Source organism: Rhineura floridana, chromosome 1, assembly GCF_030035675.1.
Source record: "Rhineura floridana isolate rRhiFlo1 chromosome 1, rRhiFlo1.hap2, whole genome shotgun sequence".
Taxonomy (NCBI): Eukaryota; Metazoa; Chordata; class Lepidosauria; order Squamata; family Rhineuridae; genus Rhineura; species Rhineura floridana.
In genome coordinates, this window is record NC_084480.1 from 160,883,664 (window position 1) to 160,895,819 (window position 12,156).

Here is a 12,156-nt window from a genome sequence, read left to right on the forward strand (position 1 = left end):
GCTGGGCCAGGGGGCAGGAGAGAGATCTAGTTTTGCCCCTTCCATATCCCCACACAGCAACAGTTCCCCTGTTTTTGACAGGGTCTTCGCATCCCTCTTTCATGAACTTTAAAGAATCCCAAACCCCAAGTGTTTTCTTATACAGTATGCACAAATGTTTAAACACAGTTCCCTCGTATGTATGATAATTTGGGAGAGGGAGGAGAAGAAAGTAGGCTGCTCAGGGTCAACGTTAGTTAACTTACTGCAGGCATCCAAGGATTCATCAGAGCCATCCTGGCATTCAGCCTTGCCATCACAAATCCATTTGTAAGGGATGCATTTTCCATTCCCACACTGGAACTCGTTCCTTCTACACTTATCCATACCTGCGAGACAGAAGCCAAATTCATTAGCCACTAGAAAGGGGTATGAAACAATAACCTCATAATGCCTTCCACTGCTGCAGACAAAGCCTCTGAAGTGTGAATCACACTAATGTGTTACAACAACCAGCACCTTCATCGTAGGGTAATTCAGCTCTACTCTACCAGGATTCAAACTTGGAACTTCCAACAACAACAGAAGAGTACTTCTGAACATATACCAAGTGTCTCCCCTCACTACTATGTAGACACATACAACCAACAACTACCACTCTAGGCATTAGAGTTTGAAGAGAGATTTCCAACTCCAGGCACATAAGATAAAGGGAACAATCTTAAACGTTCAAATAAAGAATGTAGACTCGTTCTGTGAAATGGTCCTTTTTCAAAGCTTAACAGATGCCAGAAAGGGACAGGGAACAGGCACTGTTACTCATCCAGCTGTAGTTAACATCTCAAACAAAATTTTGTTGATCATAGCACGAGCTTCAGAGCAACCTATCTGGCAAAATATGTTGCAGTGTTTCAGAGGCTGCTTGAGTGTCCTACTTACTGCTGCAGATAGAGACACAGTTGCAATGTCAGATGCTGATCACTGGGATTCAAAGCACCACGCAGGACTTGCAAAAAGCCCTCCACAGTGCCTTGAAGCGCCACTGATCAGTAGGCTTGAAGTCACCGCCTATCAGCAGACAGGTGGTGACCTCAGCCTGCTTTCTGCAGGGATCAGTAGTGTGATCAAGTTCCCTGCAGGGAGTTTGGTCACACAGCCAGTCCAGCCACGTCTCTACATGTCCCACACTTGACGTCACATATGACAATAGATGTGGAGACAGGTGGGTGTAGTTTGGGGAAACAGCCTCACAGGCCAAACTGGGAGTTGTGCCAGGCAAAATTTAGCCCACAGGTCAGAGGGTCCCCCCACCCTTGACGCACATTCTTCTAGGAGCCAGCCACCCTGACATGCAATAAGTACAGCCATCACCATAGACCCTGGCTGTGAGCAATCGGACCCCACTGCAGAAATTTAATTTCTGAAGAAAATGAATAAGATAGCCTAAATTAATAATAATAATGACTCTTCAAAATGCAGCTCAGGACAATATAAAATCTCAATGCTTCCAAAAATCAAGAAAGAATTTGGTGTCTTCTCTCTGCAGCTTCTGCATAGGAGGATAAGTAGGATGGATACAAACTGGGATTTCTGGTTCACCTACAACTTTCCTAGTTAAAACAGAATCTGAACTTGATGCAATGCTCTTAAAATTGAGCTTATGTCCCATTTATGCATTTACAAAAGACTGTTTTTTCTTTATAAACAAACTGTGACAAACTTATTGTCATCAGTCCTCATCCAGCATAATAGTTCATCTATTGTAGCTTTATAATGGGAGCCAGGGAGTAGGAAGTCATCAAAAGTGCTAGAATCAAGGTGATGTTATCCTGTATCTCACCAGGAACATCCAACACTGCCCACATGAATGACTGTTTTTGACTGAGCCCAGGTTTTGTCTCTGGTTTTCAAGGCAGGGCTGGGATGTCCCTTCTGAAACCCTGGACAACCACTGCCAGTCAGTGTAGACAATACCAAGCTAGATGGACCAATGGTCTTACACTAAGGCAGTTTCCTATGTTTTCTCCCAAGTATATGTACTTTTGTCTATAAGCAGATGTAATTCTGTAGCACAAGAAGCGTGTAGGCCTCCAGGGCTAAAGGTTTAAAACTGTGCCTTTAGCTACATAAAGGCTCTATTTACTTTCAAACATTATAATTATTAGAACTAATAATTAAATGCATGTTTATTTAAAATATGCATATTTCAAAATAGGGAAAGTGATTAAACTGAGAAGGTTGTGTGTGTGTGATTGAAACCAATTCATCTTGCTCAGAAGATTACAGATTTCTACTGAGTCATGCAGAGTTGCTGTTCCTCACTCTAACCAACTCACAGCCTTTCATCACAGAGGGGAGGGCAAGCCTCTCAGGTTATCTGTCACTGTCAGCCACACAAGCAGCAGAGGGGGGACTTCAGTCACATCACTGCCTCCTCCTCTACACTGCTATTAGCAAAGACAGATAATTCGACTTAACGATGGGAGGCTCTAACACTTTTACAGCCTTCCATATTTATTTGTACAAGACTCTCCTCAGCAAACAGCTCTCTCCATCAGGCGATCTACCCATGGTGAAACACACCTTAAAAAGGGCAAACAAGGATATCCTCCCTGCAAGCACCCCATGCCACCATGTAGGGACACACCCAGTGTTATTAATCCAGCCTCTTCCTTTTTGCTGGAAACAAGGGTGTTTGAAATTAGAGAATGGTTTCACAGATCTGCATTTAGCCTCAGCCAAACTACAAGGTGTGTGCTATTTAAGGCAGTGATTCCCAAACCTTTTTTCCTATGGACCACATGAAGATTGTGAAGAGTCTTTGAGGACCACTTAGTGATTTTTCCAACTATTGTAGCAATGCACTGCGCTAAATGCTGTGTGATTTTTAACTTTCCTCTTCTCCCAGGTATTTTAGCATGTATTTTTAATTGCTTTTTTAAATTTGTATATTTGTTTTTAATTGTTGTAAACTGCCCAGAGAGCTTCAGCTATAGGGCGGTATACAAATGCAATAAATAAATAAATATAAATAATAATTGTATTTCATTGCTTCTTTTATTATATATTGTGTACTGTATTACAATTTGAATTCTATGGAATACTATAATACACAATATATAAGAAATAAAAGCAGCAATACAAATACAATTAAAAATCAATTTATTGCAATGGATGTGCTGTCCTATCTTCAATGACAAATCTATAGACATGCAGCAAACCTTATGAATGAAACTTCTCCACGGATCACAATTTGGGAACTCCCAATTCAAAGCATCTGCACACCTAATGTCTGTACAATAGACTCATGCTATTTCTGTTTTTATTTATCTCTGGAGCTCAGATACAGCCCAATTCCGGGCAACTTACAAAACAATAATTAAACAGCTTACCTTCCAGTTGAACAGATTTTGCTATATGTTTTTAATCATTATCCACAAAAGTTTATCTGACTCCTTATTTACTATATAGTTTTTATTTATTTATTATTTATTTATTATTTGATTTATATCCCGCCCTTCCTCCCAGCAGGAGCCCAGAGCTGCAAACAAAAGCACTAAAAACACTTTAAAACATCATAAAAACAGACTTTAAAATACATTAAAACATCTTTAAAAACATTTTTTTAAAGCTTTCAAAACATCTTTTTAAAAAAAGGTTAAATACATATTAAAAAGCAATTCCAACACAGACACAGACTGGGACAAGGTCTCAACTTGAAAGGCTTGTTGAAAGAGAAAGGTCTTCAGTAGGCACCAAAAAGATAACAGAGGTGGCACCTGTCTAATATTTAAGGGGAGGGAATTCCACAGGGTAGGTCCATTTCCTATGTTGTGCGGAACAGACCTCCTGATAAGATGGTATCTGCACGAGGCCCTCACCTGCACAGCGCAGTGATCAACTGGGTATATAAGGGATAAGACGGTCTTTCAGGTATCCTGGCATCAAATGGGCAGCCAGTGCAATTCTTTCAGCAGCGGGGTGACATGTTGGCGATACTCTGCCCCAGTGGGCAGTCTAGCTGCCACATTTTGCACCAGCTGCAGCTTCTGGATCAACCTCAAGGGCAGCCCCACATAGCACATTACAGTAATCTACCCTAGAGGTTACCAGTGCAAGATAAAGAGGTCATTAAAAAAAGGTGAAAAAACTAGGAATAGGAAAAAAAGATACAAGCAAAGGAAGCTGTTATAGCAGGGCGGGGAAGGTGAATGTAAAAGATGCAAGGAGAACAGATGGAAGAAACCAGCACTTGAGGAGATAAGGTACAAATTAGGCATGAAAGGAATTACAGGATATGACAGGCATAAGAACATGAGAAGAGCCCTGCTGGATCAGGCCAGTGGCCCATCTAGTCCAGCATCTTTTTGTCACAGTGGCCAACCAGATGCCTGGGGGAAGCCCGCAAGCAGGACCTCAGCACAAGAGCATTCTCCCCTCCTGCAGCTTCCAGCAACTGGTTTTCAGACCATGGAGGCAGAGCATGTGAGGTAAGTAAAGTGAAGTAAAAATATAAAATTAAAAGTCTTCTCCAATTAGAGCCTCTATTCTGCCCAAAATGGAGATTAGACAATAACAAAAAAAGGTATCAGTAAGTGCAAGCCTTCCAATCAGAAGAGATTGGAAACTCCCAGAAGTCAGAAAACCATGCTCTGCATACTTTCAGTCCTCTTCCCATAACTAGCAGAAGTAGAATAAACTACACAAAATATATGAATATTTTCCCAATTTCTATAAAATATACAGTCCTCATTTTTGAAGCATGAAGATTACTCCTACTGATTCAATGCAATTCCCTCACTAAAGGCTAGAAATGAAAGCCTGGCATTATCAAGAGTTCAGAAACAACCAGATTATCCATGGAATTTCTAACAACTAGCCTTAAGAGTTAACATTTATTGGTTACTACAAGAACTGCTCAACTTTCAGTGATAAGTAAAATCAACTTCCCTGTAAATTATTAAGGCAAATATGAGAAGTGCATATTTAGCAATAATAGAAAAGCTCAAGTAAACATAATTCAAAAACATGACATTGTTTCAAATGGCAAAATGATCCACCACTACAGGGGTAGCCAACATGGTGTCCTCCAGATGTTGTTGAACTACAACTCCCATTGGCTCCAGCCAACATGGTCAATGGTTAGGAAAGATGGGCATTGTAGCTCAACAACATCTGAAGCACCATGTTGGCTACACTTGCACTACTAACTATGAGTAGGCAAAACACAGTATTTCAGGAGTAAACACTCTTGATGCTCTTAGGGCTTGTATAAAATATAACACACAATTTGGAAGTCCAGTATGAAGGGGAAGGAGAGAAATAACACTAGGTTAGGCTTGGCTGTCAGGTGCGTTAGGAAACTGCACTGATAAACTAGATGAACTCTGGAGAACCAACACAATTTGTACATATTTGTGAACATGATGAATGCTGGAGCACAGGTGATGCAATAGTTACAGCCTTGTTACCATCAAGCCTAAGACATTTGAGCCTATCCTTGTAACATTACTGTGGCAAACACAATAAATTTGACTGCATTTTTATTTGAATACAAATTTGTTTCCAATTCTGTCACTTCTCCTCTCCCTTACATTTCCAAATACCTCTGCTTGCATATAGATTAGAAGCTTTTCATTACGCAAACAGACGCTAGGGATCTCAGCTTTAATTAAATGCCCACAGTCTAGAACTCCTGTAATTAATGTGCACCATGCATATTTGGCCTTTTATTGTTGTTCTTTTTTTAAAGCATACCAAAATTATGAGCTTGTGGTTGCATGTGATGTTCCTGCTTATATTGTACATATGGTAAGTGCTGTTTATTTATTTATTTATTTATTATTTATTAAATTTATGCCCCGCCTTATGGCCAAAAGGCCCTCAAGGCGGCTTACAAAAACACAAATATAACATCATAATACATCAATACAATAATGCAATTTTCAAAATTAAATAACAAATAACATTATTAAAAAAAAAAGAAAAAACATATAAATGTGTCATGACAAGAGAACCACATTCAGCCAGGTTTTTTATACTAGATATGCTCTGCTCCGGAGGTAAGACAGTCTCAATTCGAAAGGACACAAATTGGCTCTTCTTCAGCTTTTTCAAGACCTGAACTTCATGACTCCCAAAAATGCCATCCTCCATTTTGTAACTTAGAGACAAGAGACTTGCAGAGGAACTGTTCACTTGAAATTCCTTCAAATATCTTACTTTCAAAAGCCAAGATTACTCTGTCTGCTTTTCTCTGATGATGCACTGAATGCCTCCAAAGGGACTAGCCACCCCGTGATAGCGCGCACTCACTTTCTTGCCTCTGGGGGTACTGCGAGGTACTGGCGGCGGTGAAGAAAGCTGTTTTAAGGCAATGGATGTGCCGGCTCCCATCTGAAATTCTGGAGAGCGGTTGCCAGTCTAAAGTGATCAAGAGGATGGAACAGCTCCCTTATATAGAAGATATATGGTAAGTAGAGTGAAAGAGGAGGCGGGAGTACATGAGCAGTAGAATGCTGAGCGTTTGAATGGCTGGGAGTATAAATGGAAGAATGACAGTTGAATCTAGGAGGTTGTGGTTGAGGTGGTGTCTTTGAGAGGTTGAGAGAGAGGTTGGAGGTTTGGAGGTGGTGGGGCTGAGAGTGAGTCGGAGTTCTGAGGCAATTAGTAAAAAGTCAAGTACCTAACAGAATATAGATGAAACCATACGCTTGTGAAACATTCCTTAAGTAATCTTGTTATTTCTGATATTCAATAAATACTTATTTGGTTTACCAAAGGCCTGATCCTTGGCTGGGGGAATATACAGACCAGAAGGGAGGGCAAGGTAATTACCAAGGCTGAACAGAAACAGTATCTAATGGTGGCAGTGGTGAAGGGAGAGATTGTAACAAGTCAAGTATCCAGAGCAACCCAGAGTTGTATGCTTTAAATATAAAGATACAAGGGGGTTGGGAACAGCATAGGCACACAGTCACAAAGTAACAAGCTATAGAGAGACTGAGGCAAAGTCTCTGGGAGTTTGGGTTACAGAAAGTGACTGGTGGTGCTGCCTAGCAGTGGGATCTAGGGAGATCTGTGCTAGAGCTGTAAAGGGTAAGAATAAACCTGACGTTCCTGTCTGCTGGTAGCCCCAAGTGAGCGCTTCACAGGTGGTGCTGGGGAAGGACGTCACATTGCACAAATCACACAATGACACTAAACTAGAACAAAGAAGCCTCTTTCTGTTGTAAGATGTTTCCAGGCTACTAAGTCTACAATCAGAACAGAATGAGTCACCCCATCAAAGTGTAGAAGTTTCAGTGGTAATTGTACTGAGCTTGGATGTGGTCAAGTATCTCCTGATCTTGCCTCAAAGCTGTTGCAAGGGTGAGTAAGAGCAAGACTGTACAGCATGCACACTTGCACCCTGATTCTAACCATGGTTATTGGATAGGATTTGAATCCATGTAAATGTGCTTCAGGGGTTATGTGCCCTGCCACCTGTGCAGCCGTGGGCAAGCTGCATAGTCCCAAGGAGCCCAGTTACCCCCCAGCTGGCAGTTGCAGACAAGGAAGGGGCTGGCTTGTGCACCTGTGGCAAGCTGAGCAGGCCCTAGCCAGCTGGAGACTAGCCTCAGAGAAAGGCATGGTAAACCTCCTCTGAATACCTCTTACCATGAAAACCCTATGAATACAACCAAAAAAAGATTCCTAGGGTTGCCATAAGTCAGAATCGACTTGAAGGCATATAACAACAAATATGCTTAGGATTGTAAGTTCTGAGTAGTAGCACAAATGACTGGGGAATACTTTAACCATGGGATCATCATACAGGCCCAAACAACTCCTCCCCCTCACCTGGCACCAAAGTGTGTAACCAGCAGAATGGGATGTTAAAAACAGGAAAGCCCTCATACAACAATACGCACTTGCCACATTATGTGTGATGTTCTCATTACATCACAGCATGGTTTGGGGTGGGGCAGCCAGATGAGGATGACTGCTCCTCCTTCACAATTCGCCATTTCCTCCTTCCTACTCTTGAACAGTATCATTCATTTTCAAGAAATGTTCCTTGGAGGATAGAGAGAAGGTTGACCATGAGCACTGTCTATTGTTATTACCCAAGACTAAAGCAGAGAAAAGGGAACCTGTGCTCCTGCTGACTTAAGAGGATTCATTGCTCAGAACCCCTATTGCATAAAAAGAGGAAGCAGGGTGCTGGGTTGCACCTTAACATTATCAGAATAGTTAAAAGGGGCTTCAAACAAAAACAGCTGAGTATCACTGCAAAGGTCAAGTGTGTCCTTTTGTAAACATGACTGAAGTTCACTGCAGTTTATCCCAGCAGTTTTTAAAGCAAATACCCAGGCCAGTCAAACTTGGTGCTAGCTACTATCCTTTAGAACTTTGCTCCCAAGGGGCAGGCACATTAGGCAAGCCCAAGTCCCTCAATAATTAACAGCTGCATGTAAAGAGATATGTTGCCTTTCACATCTTTGTGTGAAAGATGTGTGTAAGCTTTGCATAGAATGAGCTTCTGGAATAAGAGCAAATATACACACAACTTACAACTAGGTCAATCCTAATTGGAGTGTTGTCATGCATTTTTTCATTAACAGATTAACGGTTCAAAGTCTTACATAACCAGTCAAACTAAAATACACGTTTCAATCAAGCACTGACAAGACACTATAGGCTTGTTCAGACATAACACTGAACACTTGCCGCCCTGGGCTCCTACTGGGAGAAAGGGTGGGATATAAATCTAATAAATAAATAATAATTAAACACTGGCAGAAGCTGTCTCTACCCATGTACAAGCATTTGTGTGAGAATGTGTACACTTGTTGATCTGTACAGTTCAACTATTCTGCGCACAGGTATGCAGGCTGTAAGTTCACTGAACTTCACATGTGTGTAACTAGAAGTGTACAACTACATGTGTGCACAGAAACACAGATTGTACGCTTGTTGACTGTAATGAGTGTAACGCCTTATGAGTCCAGGATTGCCCAACTGTATCTCCAATTTTAAATGAGGATGTTTGGGAGTTTAATGGTCGTAAGATGAAACAAAGGTGAATTTTGTGAGCCCTTGTGGTTGCTAAGACACTTGTACTTCAAGCCTGGAAGGATAAGCATCCATCGTCTATCATGCAATGGTCTGAGGGCCTCACTGCCCCAGCTATATTTGAACATATTTCTTATAGACATCAATTTAGAGATGTGAAGGGCCAGGAGGAAAAAAACCGAAAAAACTTGAGATAAATAGGGGGAAATGTTTTTTTCTTAATTTGTCCAGACCTTCATATCTCTACATCAGTTTCATGTGGATACCCATTAGGACATCTGGAGGTCTTACATTGTTATATGTTTAAGAGAAATGTACTTATGGTAATTGTATCTCTAATGTGAGGTAACAGTGGATACTATTATCGTGATTATTAATATATTTCTTTTTTCTTTTTATGTACTCCTTTTGTTTTTCTCATTTTTCTTTGTTAAATCTGAAAAAAGAAGACCAAAGTAGTCCTTTGCTCTCATAACAATTCTCGCTGACATGTGCAGAGAATACAAAAAATAGAAGGGCACAGCATGCCAGATATGTCAGACTGGCAAAGGTGAAATTATGAGAGGCATCAGATAGGCTGCTGGCCCTGAACAGACCACAGAAACAAGCAGAAAAGAACCCTTCACATTACATACCGCTTGCCAGAGGTGTCTCTTCTTTGACTCCCATTGGCTGATGTGAAAGGACCAACGGGTGGCCTGTTTTCTCCACAAACCAATAGGTGAGTAGAGCGTGAGGGGAAGGTGAACAAATGGGTGAGGCCAGGGCAGTGGTTGGCTGGACGTCGTGTGGCAAGAGAGTGGAGGTGCCTCCCTTCACAGCCTTCTTAATTTCCATCAGCCTGCTGCTGGTGCCCAAAGTACCCCACCCAGCACGCACCCTCATTCCCTGCACAGCTCCTCTTCCCACAAAAAAACTGCAACTTTCAAAGAGATAACTACAGAGGTGCATGTCCTGAAATATAAACTCCTGTGAAAACAAGGGATGTGTGGTCATTCCTTTCCCACGAGTACTTCTCACTCATCTGCTCCCACTGTTAAATATCCATCCACTTACAAATATAAAAAGAAAGCAGTGATTAAAAGATGCAAACATGTTATGGGATGCCATTACTCTCTGTGATCAAACTGTCAGCTATTTCCCACCTGAGGTGACCTCCTGCCCATTTTCAAGGAGACCTCCTTGGGCCAGAAGGTAACTCACAGCACCACCACCCCGCAATTGTTTTATAGGCCATCACCTCCTGCCGAGAGTTCCATTTGGAGCCTCGTCTAACGATCCTAATGCAGAGCCCCACCCGCATGCCTTAAGTGCTTTTTATGAAAGCCCTCCTCAATTCAAAATTTAACCTCCTTTTCCCATGTGTGTGGTCCTGGCAAGTGCAAAACCCTCCTTGGGACAGGGGGGAAGAGAGAGAGAAAACTAAGAACTTCCTCACAGTGAATATTTGTGCCTCTTAACGGGAAAAAAGAGCAAACGGATCCCTTGGGATCCTATCCGAAATCACTAAGAGCCTGAACCGACTCCAGGGAAGTCTGCTCATTAACAGCAAAGGAACGCAGCTACTAAATCATCCTTGGGGAGTGGAAGGAAACTCCTCCGCCCATCCCCCGGTTAAAGCTGAAGATTGGGGGGGTCTGCTCCTGAAGAAAGGTCCGCAGCACGACGGCAGGAAGATTCGTAGTAAGGAGGGAGTGGCGTATGAGCTCGTACCACTTGGCCAAGTTAAAGGGCGGAGTACCCAGTGGTAGACCTCGTTAATCAAGTGGGCCCTGCCCTGAATGAGATGATCGACGACATCCAGGTGAATAAAAGAAAAATAAAGGGTCATGAATATTGATCGCTTCCAAACTCCATAGTTCAACTGACCACTAGCCCATTACTGCATGGAAACAAAAAGAGGAAGATGCTACCTATGGGTGCGAGGGAAAAGGGAAGAACAGCAAGGAAAGAGAGCAAAGAAAGTTACTTGTAGCCCAACTGCCCTAAGCATTCAATGGGACTCAGTTCTGAGTCAAGTATTTAGGAGCCAGATTTTAGGAGGGGATGTTTGAAATGCCCTACAAACACCCTACTTTGAAAGAAGCGGTCTCAGTTCCCACACAGAAAAGTAGACTCTCCCCCTTGCTTAGCGGGCCATAAAAGAGTAAGTAGGCTGAGAAAAGGGAGAGTCTCGTGCATCACCTCTTTCCTCCCCAGTCTTTGCCCCTTTAAGGGCAAGTACAGCTTTCTCTACCTGCTCGCTCTTTTACAATATATTTTATTTTAAACTGCGGCATCCAACGTCTCGTTTCCGACAGAGAAGCTCAAACATCTTTTTCTCGCTCTTACCGTTCCCAGAAACCTGGCTGAGAGCCCTGAGCACCATCAAGGCTAGCAAAGATGTTTCCAGTCCACCTGGGCTCATGTTTCGCTGGCAGCTTCGTTTTGCGTCTCGTCTTTCTCAACTACGTCTTGATCCCACCTGGAGAGTCCAAGAAGACCCGCGCACAAATCTGCAGAGCCCACGGCAGGTGGCTGTAGAAGTAGGTCGTACAGTGCCAAACACCGGCTCACACGTGCACGCGGCCGCCTCCCACCAGATCTGTACAATTTCACCGCGCTGCTCCCTCATGCAAGTAGAGGGGAGGAGCTTCCAATGGGGTGATTTTCAAACCTGCCTAATTCACTGCGAGTAGGAGGAGTTCCGAACGTATGATGTGACGTCTATATCTGCATATTAACCATTCCAACTCCGGTCCCTTCGTTCTCTAGGAATGTACGTTTCGCTTTGCGCCCCCAGAAACTAAATGTCTCCCTGTGTACGTGTCTCTGAAAGTTTTCCTTTCTTCTGATGTACCCGTTTCTTACAACGCGCTAAAATGTATTTCCCAGCGTTCTATCCCACACTTTGGAAGCAAGAAACAGAACGCAAGGTGGGGCTACACAGTGCGGAGGAGCAGGCGCTTCTTTAAGGCAAGCCAACGAGTTTAGCGCCCAGCTTGTGTATTTCCCCGAAGAAGGCACCCTCTAATTTTCTCCTATGAAGGAACAGTTTCTGCTCAGCTCTTATTTATTTATTGCATTTGTATACCGCCCCATAGCCGAAGCTCTCTGGGCGGTTTACAACAATTAAAAACA

At 42.6% G+C, this 12,156-nt stretch overlaps 1 protein-coding gene across 2 annotated transcripts in view; it reads right to left on the bottom strand.

The window, feature by feature from the left end:
• LDLR (low density lipoprotein receptor) overlaps positions 1-11,672 on the bottom strand; it is a 36,633-nt gene extending 24,961 nt beyond the window's left edge. Inside the window, exons 1-2 of one of the 2 annotated variants that reach the window (XM_061582598.1) lie at positions 11,368-11,672; positions 246-368 (exon numbers count right to left, since the gene is read on the bottom strand). In XM_061582598.1, the coding sequence (XP_061438582.1) occupies positions 246-368; positions 11,368-11,443 (199 nt within the window). In that variant the 5' untranslated portion in view covers positions 11,444-11,672. Of the gene's footprint in view, positions 1-245; positions 369-9,671; positions 9,937-11,367 lie in introns of those variants that run through there. The other variant, XM_061582587.1, reaches the window with a different exon arrangement.
• Between the last annotated feature and the right edge of the window lie 484 nt (positions 11,673-12,156).